This window comes from Pseudorasbora parva, chromosome 7, assembly GCF_024679245.1.
Source record: "Pseudorasbora parva isolate DD20220531a chromosome 7, ASM2467924v1, whole genome shotgun sequence".
NCBI lineage: Eukaryota > Metazoa > Chordata > Actinopteri > Cypriniformes > Gobionidae > Pseudorasbora > Pseudorasbora parva.
Genome location: NC_090178.1, coordinates 43364320 through 43379294, shown reverse-complemented (window position 1 = coordinate 43379294; position 14975 = coordinate 43364320). Strand labels below are relative to the sequence as shown.

General features: G+C 39.9%; 1 protein-coding gene across 1 annotated transcript in view; it reads right to left on the bottom strand.

Moving 5' to 3' along the window:
• cers2b (ceramide synthase 2b) overlaps nt 1–14975 on the bottom strand; it is a 54804-nt gene that overhangs the window by 18825 nt on the left and 21004 nt on the right. The window contains exon 2 of the mRNA XM_067449266.1: nt 3959–4132. Within this exon, the coding sequence (XP_067305367.1) occupies nt 3959–4131 (173 nt within the window). The 5' untranslated portion in view covers nt 4132. The remainder of the gene's footprint in view (nt 1–3958; nt 4133–14975) is intronic.

The window sequence follows — 14975 nt, the reverse complement described above, 5'->3', positions numbered from 1 at the left end:
GAGTGACGGGATTGGTGGCTTATGGCAGAGACATGAGATCCACATGCCAAGGAATACCCGATGTGGATAAGCGGAGCAAATAAAAGAGGAGCAGAGGGACTGAAGGGAACTAGCAGAGGGGGGTCGAAAGAACTGAAGAACATCAGGGTGGATGGGAGACCCAGGAATAAACCTCCAATTCCTCACACAATTGTTTGGAAGTTATGCAGAGCGGGAATATAGGTGGGGCTCCACTTACACCCTCTGGGATGGACTTTGATGCCGGCTCATGCACCTGGTCAGACTTTGTGGAGGACTCAGGCTCTGGGATGAAGATGGGCTCAGGCATCAGCTCTGGCATGGACTTTGTGGAGGACTCAGGCTCTGGGATGAAGATGGGCTCAGGCATCTGCTCTGGCATGGACTTTGTGGAGGACTCAGGCTCTGGGATGAAGATGGGCTCAGGCATCAGCTCTGGCATGGACTTTGTGGAGGACTCAGGCTCTGGGATGAAGATGGGCTCAGGCATCAGCTCTGGCATGGGCTTTGTGGAGGACTCAGGCTCTGGGATGAAGATGGGCTCAGGCATCTGCTCTGGCATGGACTTTGTGGAGGACTCAGGCTCTGGGATGAAGATGGGCTCAGGCATCAGCTCTGGCATGGACTTTGTGGAGGACTCAGGCTCTGGGATGAAGATGGGCTCAGGCATCAGCTCTGGCATGGGCTTTGTGGAGGACTCAGGCTCCGGAATGAAGATGGGCTCAGGCATCAGCTCTGGCATGGACTTTGTGGAGGACTCAGGCTCCGGAATGAAGATGGGCTCAGGCATCAGCTCTGGCATGGGCTTTGTGGAGGACTCAGGCTCTAGGATGAAGATGGGCTCAGGCATCAGCTCTGGCATGGGCTTTGTGGAGGACTCAGGCTCCGGAATGAAGATGGGCTCAGGCATCAGCTCTGGCATGGGCTTTGTGGTGGACTCAGGCTCTAGGATGAAGATGGGCTCAGGCATCAGCTCTGGCATGGGCTTTGTGGAGGACTCAGGCTCCGGAATGAAGATGGGCTCAGGCATCAGCTCTGGCATGGGCTTTGTGGTGGACTCAGGCCTGTGGTCTGTGGTGGGCTCTGGCTTTCTGTTGTTTGCAGGCTCAGGCTCTAGGTCCATGGAGGATTTGAGTGAGGGCCTGGGAAGGACTAGAGAAGATAATTGCAACCGGGAAAGGAGCTAGATAGTCTTGAGCATATTACTCATCCATTTCCAACACAACAAAATCAGAACCATCCAGCCAGAGAACATAATTTATGTACTGAGTTACTGATGTGCTTCCCGGCCACGGAAGAAGACATACATATGGTTATCCAGCCCTTCCATAAAACATGCTTTGAGCATGTATCTACTCCAAAAATTCCTCCACATATCTCTCCAGGAGACCACCATTTTTACCAATTAAATTGTAATATTTTCTTTTTTACAATATTACTAATTTTGCCGTATTTTCATCAAATGAATGCAGCCTTGGTGAACAAAAACAAAAACATTAAACAAAATATCATACCCACTCTAAACCATTGAATGGCAGTGTAGTATCTGTGTATAAATCACTTTATTATCCATATTTATAGTCTATGGAACATTGTTTTTTGTTGCTCCTGTCTTTTCACCTTTGTCTTGGCTTGCTTAGTTGAGGACATCACAATTTCAACTAAATATCCAAATAAATGCAATTACTAAACTAAATTAACTATATTAACTAAATAACTGATCTGCCTACATTGTCGCTATATGATAATTGAACTAAGCTGTATGACATCAGCGTTTTCACCAGAGTGGCTGTACAGCCGAATCAAATTCTGTTGTATTATTTTTAGGGCTGGGACAACGCGTCGACGTCATCGATGACGTCGACGCAAAAAATACGTCGACGCAAAATATGCGCGTTGATTCGTCAGACTCAAAATAAAGATGGCGGCGCCGGAGAGTAGTAGCAACCATAGATGTACATAATAAAGTATATTATGTAATTAAGTATATTATTTATTATGTATATCTATGGTAGCAACACGAGTGGCTCCTCAGACTTTCAGAAGTGCAAGGCTTGCGGGTTGGCCACAGTCTATGTGGTTGGCGCGCGGTGCGCACGGAGCATCACAGGCATGCGCGCACGCGTTTTGTTGTCACGGCTACATAAACAAATTTCTGCACACAGGAAGACAGATGTTTTGGTAATATTTGATGTATTTTAATCACAAAAACAAACGTGTGCATCGAGTGAAAGCATCGGACACATTGGCTCCGTTACCTACATAATAAGCTGTTTTAAATTTAAAATGTTCAATGTCTAATCGCGCTGATGTGACCGAGGGTATCCATCCTCTAAGTGAGCAGTTTCATCCCAGGACTATTCCGGTTTTAAACGGAATATTGGTGCCCGTAATGCACTCTACATGTAACTTTTTTCACTGTCATGCCGCGGATGCGCGTGGCGTTTCTGTTGAAGAAGGTTGAAAGAAAACGTCGGGAGTAGCCACATATATTGACGGCAAAATAGGCTACATAATATTTCGTTCTGTATTGACAGTTGCAATATTTCAAAATCGATAATTGACGTTTTTTATTATTACAATTAGGCCTATATCTGCATTTATGTAAACCTACAGACTTTCAAACATGAAAATGTAATTTAATAATATGTATTCGTGTCAAAATGATATATAAACATCTTTTCCTATTCTATTTTGCCTGGAGACGCTCCCAACAAACGTGAAAAATAGGCGCTCTTCTATTTCTAGCATGCACGCGTTTTCCGCGCGTCACAGTCAGTGTGCAAACTCCAACCTGTTAACATGGGAACCGAAACAAAAACGGACACGCCACGCAGCCGAGACGCTCACGCTTGCAGTGTGTCCCCGGATTTGATTAACCAACTTGTTGATATTTAATCGATGGGCATAGCCTGTAGGCTGAGTTGCATACATAGAACAATCGTATAATATGTTTCTTTGTTGTAGGTTAATACTTATTTATGTGTGTGTGTGTGTGTGTGTGTGTGTGTGTGTGTGTGTGTGTGTGTGTAGCCTACTTTATGTTTTCAAGGTTTTATTGAATGCATTGCTCTTGTATAGTCTTACTTTGGAATTTTAAGAGCAATAAACATATATTGCAATGTTAAGGAATTAGTTTTTTCATTCAGATAATTAAATCAACATGTATAAATTGCTATTAGGCAATAAAATGGGTAGATAATCGGTAATCGAATCGAATCGTAACCGAATCGGTCAGGAAAAATTAATCGTTAGATTAATCGATGCATCGAAAAAATAATCGCTAGATTAATCGTTTAAAAAATAATCGTTTATCCCAGCCCTAATTATTTTCCTATTAACAATGTGAAGCTGCTTTGAATAATCAGCATTTTAAAAAGTGCTATATAAATAAAGTTGACTTGACTTCTTCTTCTTTCTTTTTTTTTGGAGGGGGGGGGGGCTGTGGGGGCTGGTTGACTATGTATTTTAAATGACATTGCTCTTTTGAAATGAATTGGTCAATTTGACCTTCATTTGATTAATACATAGTGACTTCTGATTTTGGCTACGTTTCAAATTTGAGTGAGCTGCTTCACAGATTACGTATTTCTGTGTATTTTAGTGCATTGATCCTAATTCAGCATCTTATTCCTAAAAAAAAAAAGAATTACAAGAATTATGAGAAAGCAATGAGATGATGGCAAAGACAGCTTAGGATAAGAGAGACAGGAATGGGAGAGTAAAACGAAGGGAGCGACGCAAGACATAAAAGAAAAAGCATGGCGACACAAATAGAACTGAAGACCTATTTATAAACAAGTCAGACAGTGGCAGAGAAAGAAAGAGACAAAGCGTGTCAAATATCAAAGTGAAAAACTGAAAAACTCTCAGGCGTGTAGGGCATAGAGTTAAATAGAGGAAAAGAAAGATGGGTGTAGAGATATAGCTTTGGACCCACCTCTCAAAGACCGGTCGAATAGTCATAAACAGGATGGCAATTGGCAATGCCACCCACAAATCCCGAGCCTTCGCGTAGACCCGCCCATCACGGTCCTCCAGGTCAGCCCATCCCAAACCCTCAGGGAACCACAGACGCTCCTGCCAGAACACTTCACTCAACCACTGTAACATACTGCAGAACACAAAGATGGTGAGAAAGATGTGCGGGTGTATCTGTCTGTCCATCCAACCAATTATCCATCCATCTAATTGTCTCGGACAAAGCGGGCCTTGGAGTCAAAAAAGGTTGATAACTGTTTCTCTAGACATGCCTCAGGTCTCTCTGAGGGACATTTTTCAGCCATTTTTTGCTACAGCAAGTGAAAATGGAGCATAAAAAAATCACTTTTTATCATTTATGGCTGGAGCACAAGCACCGCAGGATGACACACACACATTGAACGTTGTTTTTTCTAAACCTCTAACCCTCAGTATGAACAAAAATATAGTGTTGCCTTAGCAAACACAACTGTGTTATAAAATTTGATATGGGTACATGGGTACTGGGCCATGTTAAACAGTGACATATGACATTACTTCTGATGCTGTTTTAAAACATATTTGTAATACAGTTCGTAGATGGGAAGGAAGGAGGCGGGAACCGGCAAACGTTTCAAACATTTATTAACTAAAAATAAATAAACAAAACGAAAGTAAAACCACGGACAGCCCCTCACGGACGACTGCCCGCGAACACACAACATAAATAAAACGTGGGCAGCCCCTCACGGACGACTGCCCACAAACACATAAACAAAACTAAACATAAAATCCAGGCCTGGTCCTCTCTCGTCTTCCGCAGCTCCTGCTCCTCCTTATATGTTCCCGTCACATGGCCGCGAGACGAGACCGGTGTGCCACGCAGCTGGCACTCGTGAACGTTAATCACCGGCCCGCTCTCGCAGTCCCTCGCCCCGCTGCCTGTCACACCACAATATTAAACATACAGCTGCCCACAGATGTGTTTGGCTCCTATAGATAATTGTACACAGATCACCCAAATAAGTGGGTGGAGTAACTGGTTAAGTTGCAACCTCAAAACCAGCCACAGTTGATCTAAATAAGCTAAATGTTGAGTTAGAGTGGTTATTTTTATTATAGAGAGTAAGAGCATGTATGCTGTATGACAGGCAAGGGGTATTTTAAATCAGACGGAGGCAGATGTGATGTGTGTGATCTGCCCAGATGCAACTGCGGTTTGTGTGATGCGGTGACCAGTGGTCTTCTAATTATCACCGGTGCTTGCTAAAGATTTGACATCTTAAACTCATTTAAAACTAATTTTCAAAGTCACATTTAAAATCCACCTGTGCTTTTGAAGGAACATGATGCTTCTGTGCATTACTCATATTAAAGGGTTAAGATTTAAGCCTGAAATGGAGAACTAAGATGGAGAACACAGAGTGGAAGGATGTGGTCACTGATGCAACGGTCTGAAGCACTGAGGATTGTAAAAGACACAGCTGCGAGGATTTGTTGCTCCTGAAAACACAAAACTTATGGAAAATATGCCGTCTTAGTTCATTTTTTGGGTTACATTTTATTTGAAGGTGTCATTTTTACAGTGTAATATATATTTAAGTACTGACTGTAATAATAATTAACATGTACTTATAGGACTAGGGTAGGATTAGTATAGGGTTTGGTTGGATTAGTTGCATGTAATTGTCCATCATTTACTGTTATTACTATGGTAAGTACATGTAACATGTGTAACAAGGACACTGTAAAAAAAAAAAGTGTTACCATAAAGTGTTCAAAATTTTTGTTACATAATAATGCAGCAGTTTATGCAAAGGATTGCACAATCAAAAGATGCAGAGAAATTATTGGGAAATGTGCATTTGTAGTCAGATGTGGAAACATCTCGGCAACAGCCACATAAATGAGTTCTTCCTCAGAAATGCGAATTATTAAACATAGGTTGCTTCCTGATTGTTTTTTTAATAGATTGATGAGATCTGTGAATCTGACCATCGGATGCATATTGCACAAATAAACTGAAAAGCATCGACTGGCTTTAAGCAACTTCTGAAATTTGAGGTCCACAGGTTTTAACCAGACCAGACCAGACCAGAAGTATATTCTAGTTTACAATGAATGCTTGCCATTTGGCAACACGATATTAGTATTTTATCTATCATCATCATTTATTTACATATAGGCCAGGGTTCACAGACAGGGCTTAGATTAAGACAAGATTAGGCCTTAGTTCAATAAGGGTATTTAAAGGGTTAGTTCACCCAAAAATGAAATTGATGTCATTAATGACTCACCCTAATGTTGTTCCACACCCGAGACCTCCGTTCATCTTCAGAACACAGTTTAAGATATTGTATATTTTAGTCCCAGAGCAAAATGCAGTCAATGCCCACTTTACTGTCCATGTCCAGAAAGGGAATAAAAACATCATCAAAGTAGTCCATATGTGACATCAGTTGGTTGATTAGAGTCTCTTGATTCGGGTTGCCAATGTCACGTGATTTCAGCAGTTCGGTTCGCGTCAAACTGCCAAATTGCTGAAATCACGTGACATTGGCAACCCGAATCATTGATCGATTCACTGATTCAATAACCGCTTGATTATTTTTGGAGGCACATTGAGGAGAAGACAATGCTGAATAAAATCATAGTTTTTGATATTTTTGGACCAAAATGTATTTTCGATGCTTCAAGAGACTCTAATCAACCAGCTGATGTCACATATGGACTACTGTGATGATGTTTTTATTCCCTTTCTGGACATGGACAGTACAGTGGGCATTGGTCGCCTTTGGCTTGGCTTGCTCAGTTGGGGACACTAAAAATATGATTAAAGTTATTCAACTAATTATACAAATAAAATGTATGAATTAGGTCTTATTTAATTCTATAAACTATAATACTGATCTGCCAACATTGTCGCTATATGATAAATTAAAATAAGCTGATAACATCACTGTTTTCTCCAGTACGACTGTACAGCCAAATCTAATTTTGTCGCAATATTATCCTGTTTGACACTGTGAAGCTGCTTTGACACAATCGTGATTGTAAAAGCGCTATATAAATTAAGTTGATTGATTGATTGATTGACTGCATTTTGCTCTGGGACTAAAATATACAATATCTTAAACTGTGTTCTGAAGATGAACGGAGGTCTTACGGGTGTGGAACGAAATTAGGGTGAGTCATTAATGACATCAATTTCATTTTTGGGTGAACTAACCCTTTAAGTAGCTTTTATAAACATACCTTATAAAAAAACATTACTGATGATGTGCATCTTAAAATAAAACAATGGCACTGACATATTTTAAGATATGTCAACGCAAGTTGCTTTCAGCCCAAACATGCAGTTAAGCCTTGTCTGTGAAACCGGAGGATAAAGATTTACTTAAATGGGTAAAAATAAATAAATAACACACCTAAGTTCGCACTCAAGTATGTTCTTTTAGTTTGCTTAAATCCCACCACTGATTAATTTTTAAGTGCCACGCCCACATTTCAAAAACCAATCAACAACCAATGGTATCAATCCAAGAGGTTTAGCATTATTTTTTGAGCCAATCACCAGAGCCGTAAACGACATGTGACTGATCCCTTTACACTAGAGCTAATAAAGACACTGATCTGTGTTTTACTGATCTGTGTTTCCTCTCGCTGACCCCTCTGATAGGGCAAACTCAACCAGATGTGGCCTTCATTGTTATTCTCCGCTCACACAATCCATCACAGAATAATAACACCCCACCCCTCAGGAGATGAGGAATGAAGTCAAAGAATTCAGACAAACGTGATGAGGATCTTTTAAGAAAATTAGTGTTGAATAAAAAACAAAAAAAACAAAAGGATCCCCAGAGTTTAGGCGAGAATAGAGCAACTGCTCATTTAACTAGTTGCATGTCTACACCTGGTATTAAGATGTGTTTTGGTTGATCAAATCACAAGTAGACGAGGGAGACACATACTCGTTTACTCATCTCATTTGTTCACTTTCAACCACTTTTGTCCTGATTTCTTTCGAGGAGAGGGTCTATGGGCGGGTAAATGTATGGGCTTTTTCAGATCTTTCGATCTAATGGACAAAAGCTCGCACAAATGAACACGCCTGGACATGACAGAAAAATATGTGGAGAGCAGCAGCTTTTGTTTCTGCTCTGACAGACGCAAGACCAGCCGAACGCTGTGAGTGTGTGTTAGAAATCAGGGATGTTTTTCATCTTCAAACCAAACTTCAGTCTTCCGTCGACAAAGTTTAAATCTGTCTGGCTAGCGCGTTTCCCACAACGTTTACACATTAGGTCAGTAGGCAGAGGGCAGGCGGTCTGTGTGGCTGTTTGAACACATTCGACCACATGAGCGTTTACACTGCGAAAGCAATCCAGTCAAATGCGTTATCTACTACCTCTGGAAGAGATCGAAAGTGAACAAAGTCAAAAGCATTTTAGAACCTGTTTACACCTGTATTTCGCGTCATCCACTCGTGATCCGGTTGACCAAAACACATTCTAACACCAGATGTAAACAGCCTAAAGATGCCATGTTTCATTTGAGAGCTGCAGCAGAGAGAAATATGTTCAATACTAACAACTTAAATGTATGTGTTCCTCATCCTTCATACGTTGGCTACTCTAAATACATTTGCTTTTGGAGATAATATACTGTAAGTCACTATATGAATTATGAACCTACTGCGAGGTCATAGATTCTTCCAAATTTCTCACTTTTGTGTTCCACAGCAAAAAAACAACAACATACTGGTTTGTAATGATATTAGTCAGTGGTGTAAAGTAACAAATGACAAATACTCTTGTCACTATAATTGAGTAGTTTTTCTCAGGAATTGTAGTTTTCAAGTAGTTTAAAAACAGTGTACTTTTACTTTTACTTGAGTACATTTTAAGTGCTGTATCGATACTTTGACTGCGCTATTTTCCCTAAACCTGCCATCGCTACATTTTTTACCAGGGAATTTTGACACATTCAGTCTCTCTCTTCATCTAGGCTTTAGGAACAGAGCGCTGCAATTCTGTTCACTCATTGTGCCTCACTTCAAATTGTGCCTGTAATATTTTTTTGCTGAAACTGTAGTCCATGGTGATTCATATAATCCGACATATAACGAGACATTTAAGAGTCAAAAAATAAATACAGGCAAAACAAAATGAATACCCTGGCTCCTGACAAAACATTGAGGTTGAAGAAACTGATCACTTTATTTTATCATCCTTATTACCTGTAATCCACGGCCCCTGCAAACGGTCCTGAGCGGTTCATGGCAGTCTGAAGGGCAAACATCCTGTCGCATTATGACGTATGCAAGGGAGCTCAAATGTTTGAAATCTGTGAAAAGTCAATCTTCCTGAATAAGATTGCACAAGCAAGCGTATTCTTAATTTCATTTATAGGCTGCTGCATCCAGGATATGCACAGGTACCACTTTGATGAACAATACAAACACGCGTCCTCCCTCTCCGCTGTAAACAAACACAGCTTCAGCGTTAGCTCTCAGAGTTAGCTCTCATCTTACTCCATAATGCAACAGGAAGTTCATACTTCAGACTGCCATGATCGCGTTCAGGACCGTTTGGAGAGGCTGTGGATTAGAGGTAATGCTGTAAAATAATGTTCAGTTTCTTGCACAGAGTAATCACTTCAGTCCATCAATGTATCGTCAGGAGTCGCGGGTATTCATTTTGTTTTGTCTGTATATGCTTGTATTTTTTACTCTCAAAGTGACGGTAGCCATTAACTTTTTATATTGACTGAATCACCAAGGACCACGTTTTCAGCTAAAAATCGTATTCATATTTCTACAGAAGAAAAAAACATCAACAGAAACATTTTGGATGACCTGAGGGTGAGAAAATTAACAGCAAATGTTCATTATTGGGTGAACTATCCCTTTGAGGGCACTTAAAGAGTACAATTTAATGGGGGGGGGGGGGGTGAAACACTCAGTTTCAGTCAATCTCATGTCAATCTTGAGTACCTATAGAGTAATCGTTCATATCTCCGAAAAGTCTTTAGTTTTATTATATTTATAAAAGAAATATAGGTTGTACCGAGTCTTTTCGGAAAAAACCGAGCACCTGGAGGCGTATCAAGTGGGCGGAGCTAAAGAATGACGATCGCGAACAAAGCGGTGACGTCCTCAAGCGTGGAGAAACTCATGGCTCAGCTAATATAGATAATGATCCAGAATCAAATCTGAGGCAGAAATAAATTGAACAGGAGAAACGGCAACATCAGGACGTCCGTCTCTGTGGTATGGACTATATTTAGTGGCCTGTCAACATTTGTGTGTCTTTACTCGCAGTTTATGAGGACATGATTCGGTTTATGGACTATTGTATGCGACTATATTGTATTGTAAACCTCTGCAGTAGCAAGCAAAACGGTTTTGCACGTCAGACTAGTGTAACGTTATACATAGAACAGCAATAGAGTCCGTTAGCGCATTTGAATGACGAAGCACGCGATCGTGTCGTTTACTGATGTTTACTCACGCGACGATAGCCAACAGTTTTACTCACCGGCTGCTTCCAAAGCAGGACCGAACCTTTATCGCTGGGACCGCTCCGTCAAAAACACACTTCTTTGGTATTATTTGGTAAAGTCCTGTGACAGCAGTGGCGTGGAAATCCACTTTGAGACGCGACTGAAGCGATGTTGTGAAGCTTCCCGTCATTTCTGCGTTCAAATCGGTTCAAATGCAGCGCTGCCTTCCCGGAATGCTGTGCTGAAGCATTGAAATCACCCATAGGAATAAAGTGGAGTGCGGCACGCGACATAAGTGTTCACGGATGACTGGATCTGCACCTGAGAGTGTTTATGGGCGTGCATTTCCTCTCTCTCGCTCTGGTCGCGCGCGCGCACCCTACCGGGAGAAGAGCCCGTACGGCCCATACAAGGACCTTCCGTTCTATTAACGTCAAGTAGACCCATACTCGAAAAAAACTCTCCGAAACTTGTGAGAAACCGGAAGGAGTATTTTTGACACAGAAATACTCCATCAAACGTCCAACATTAGTTTTTGAAACTTTGTCTATGTTTAGGATGGGAATCCAAGTGTTTAACAGTGTAAAAAGCTCAGTATGCATGAAACAGCATTTCACCCCCCCCCCCCCTTTAAGGACTGTTTAACACATTTGTTTACACTTTAAAAGAGCACTTTGTAATTATATATAATAACATACAAAGCACATGTAGATGATTATAATTTTTACCGTAGTAGTGTGCTATTTAATAGTACAATTAAAGTTAATAATCTGCTAACTTATTCACATATTTCAAAGACAATAGAAGTAATTATAAAATGACATATAAAGATGTACTTAAAGGGATAGTCCACCCCCCAAAAACACGTTGTTATAAGTTAGGCCTATACTCACTCTCAAGCTGTTCCAAACCGGTATGATTTTTTTTCTTCTGCTGAACATCAGAGAAGATATTTTTAAGATTATGGTTAACCAAACTGTTGACAGAAGCCCTTGACTTTCATAGTGGGAGGGGGGGGGGGGGGGGGGGGGGGGGAAAGAATAAGTCATAAACTGTTTGGTTACAGACATTCTTCAAACAATCTTCTTTTGTGTTCAGCAGAAGAAAGAAATTCATAAATTCTGGAACAACTTGGGGGTGGGTAAATGATGACAACATTCTCCTTTTGGGTAAAGTATGTCTTTAAGTGGGTCAAAAAAGCCCTCTAAAGTTCAGCTAATTACATTTAATATGAATTAGAAAACATGTAATTGTCCAAAAACATTACATTCAGTTCACAACTAAGCATATACTTTCAAAGTGTATTATTTCTGTAATAAATTCTCCTTTTAAAAGTAGACAAAAGTGTACTACTTTTTACAAAGGTGTGTTTAGAAATAAAATGCATCAATGCAGTGCTAACATGCCACGACTATGGTCAGATAAAGTTCAGTTTAACGCTCTTGCCGTGTTGATTCAGAACTTGTGTTAATGCAAGCATTCCTTTTCAGCAGTCAGACACGCCTGTGAGGGTCAGACGCCCTGTCCCGCTCGTGGCAGCTAAACCCTCATTGGCTGCTCAGGTCATGTGACTCCACTCTGGCCATTCTCGGCTGAACCTATCATTGAATTGTGTGTGTGTGTGTGTGTGTGTGTGTGTGTGTGTGTGTGTGTGTGTGTGTGTGTGTGTGTGTGTGTGTGTGTGTGTGTGTGTCTAGCAGAAGCCCGAGGAAGTATTTAAAGCACTTTGTGAGGAACATGGTTTTGTTGAGTGCTGGAAACTCACGCAGACATCAGAGTGTGTGAGTGATATGTGCCTGTGTGTTGGTCTCTAGGGGTGTTTAATACCTTAACAGAACCATCCATTTACATTCCCATTCATCTCAGAGCACTTGCTCTACTGTCACTGCTACTACAATATAATTAAAACATTCTTCAGCAGTTTTAAATGGAGAGTATGTTTTGTATGCTTGTGTCTTTCGGAAAACATTGTAATGTATATTTTACAGCACCAAAGACTACTTATAGTCTGATCATAGAGCACTAATGATGCCTAATGCCACTCGTTAGACTCATTAGACACTCTCAGATATGTGTCAGACAAGGTCGAATAAATGCTAAATTATTCATTCAACAAAGCCAAATGCTCTGACACTGGCCATCCTCTAAATTACACCGGCTAATTGGACGAGATTAAGATGAGCACTGTGAGAAATTATAAAATTGATCAGATAGATGAAGAAGAATCTAAACTGTGCTCCTCTCACTAAGAAACAATCACAGGACATGAAATCGATCAGAACAATAAGTATTGATTTGTAAAAGCTGAAAAACCCTGAGCTAAATCAAGCCTAAATTGGTTGGCTGGTTTTAGCTGGCTTTTAATCTGGATGTGTACACTGTAAAAAATTATTTAGAAAAAAAGTTACCTGGTTGCCTTAAAATTTTGAGTTCATTGATTTTAAAATTTTGAGTTAATACAATGAACATTTTTTGAGATTCGACAACCTTTATTAAAATATTATTAAAAGATTTTGTAACCATATTGGGTAATTGTGTGTGTTTTATTTCCAATGACGCAGTGAAACATGCCAAATAGTGCTATTTTCATGATTTATCACATTTTTATGTGGTTCAGATACAATAATATTTTGAGTTTCTATTTATTAAACTAATTTCCTTCATTGAATCAACTCAAATTTTTAATTTCAATAAACTCAAAATTAAGGCAACCAGGTTACTTACTTTTTTAAGTTAAACCAAAAAAAAACAACAATATTTTTTTACAGTGTATGGTTTAAACTGGTCTCCTAGGCTGGTTGGGAGACCAGCCAAAAACCAGCTTGGCCAAAGACCAGCTTGGCCAAAGACCAGCTTAAACCAGATACATCCAGATTAAAAACAAGCCAACCAGCCTAGGCTGGTTTTAGCTGTTTTATTAGGCAAGGATATCAATTTAATAAACTTTAATTTATTATAAAACTTTATTAATTACACACGTGATTTTGTGTGGCAGAGAATAAAAAAAGGCACACAAAAATTTTCCCCCGGATTTCCACTGAAAGAAGGAGCTGAGTCATATATAGAGACCACAAGTTTCAGACAGCATGAAACCACCTAGCAACTGCGTAGCAACATGTCAACAACCACTCAGAACATCTCAGCAACATAGTGATGCCCTGGAAACTTTACCATTACCATTGAGGCACTGGGTTTTGCACAGACAAGCACCACCTCATTTGCTTTAGAGATACAAAAATTATACTATTGCTAAGAGAATTTACATAATTATATTCCTGGCACATCATTTGTGTCATAATCATGCAGTGGATTCACAGCTGGTTTAACAAACTCAGGTGACGGACGAGTCCAGGTGGAGGAGCTGTCAAATGTCCACCGGTTGAGGTTTTGCCAAGTAATGCTGAGGTGGTTTGTTTGTCATTCATGCCGGGGCGGTCAATGACAAGCCAAGAACTGAAAACGAGTAGCTAAACGATTCAACAGCAGCATGTGCAGTCTGGTCAGTGTTTGTAAAGAGAGCAACAAATATTTGGGAGTCAAATGTCTATCAGTGGCCTTGTGTAAACGGGTTTGTTGTGTGTAGTAATTACATTGCCTGGTGAGGCTGGTGTTTTTTTGCTGATGATATGTCTGTTTAGGCAGCTGAACCAACATCAGTGTGTCTGTATAATAGCATGCCCACTGTCAATCAATTTAATCATCGGTTTCTAATCCTATAGTCCACAAGGATCCCGTGTCAAAGAGTTTTTGTTCCTGTTGAAGAATCAAACCTAATTTCGCCATTATGCAAATATATTAGAGCTCAGTTAAAAAAAAAGAATACATGTTATATGGCAAGCCGTTTTGACATTTATTCATTCCCAGAATATTAATTCTTGATATCAACCATTCAATTTCCACTATTTGACTATTGATATCAGGAATTGGATTTCTACTAACAATGGATATTTTTGATCCCAGGAATTACTTTTCCACTAGTAAAAACACAAATTCTTGATAATTGTATTCTCACTAGTTAAATGTCACCATAGGCTGCCATTCAAATTCAATACTTGATATCAATTGATTTATTACTAGTAAAAATTCAAATTCCACATATCAGAAAACAATTTTCATAATTTTTTTTATCAACAGACCTGCAAACTCCTCAGAGTAAAAAAGGTGACAGTGTCCGGGGGGTGGGGAGACACTGCCCCCCCCCCCCCATATATATTTCATATATTATTCACTATATGAAATAATAGTGAAATATTATTCTGATGTACATCATCTGTTCGCTACGTGAATATATAGTTAAGTGTCATTTATTTCTGTGATCAAAGCTGATTTTATCATCATTTCTCCAGTCTTCAGTGTCACTAATCATTCTCATATTAGGATTTGATGCTCAACAAACATTTATGATTATTATCAGTGTTGAAAACAGTTTTGATGCTCATGGTGCTGCTTCATTTTGCGGAAACCACCATACCATTCAAACCTTTGTGGTAAAA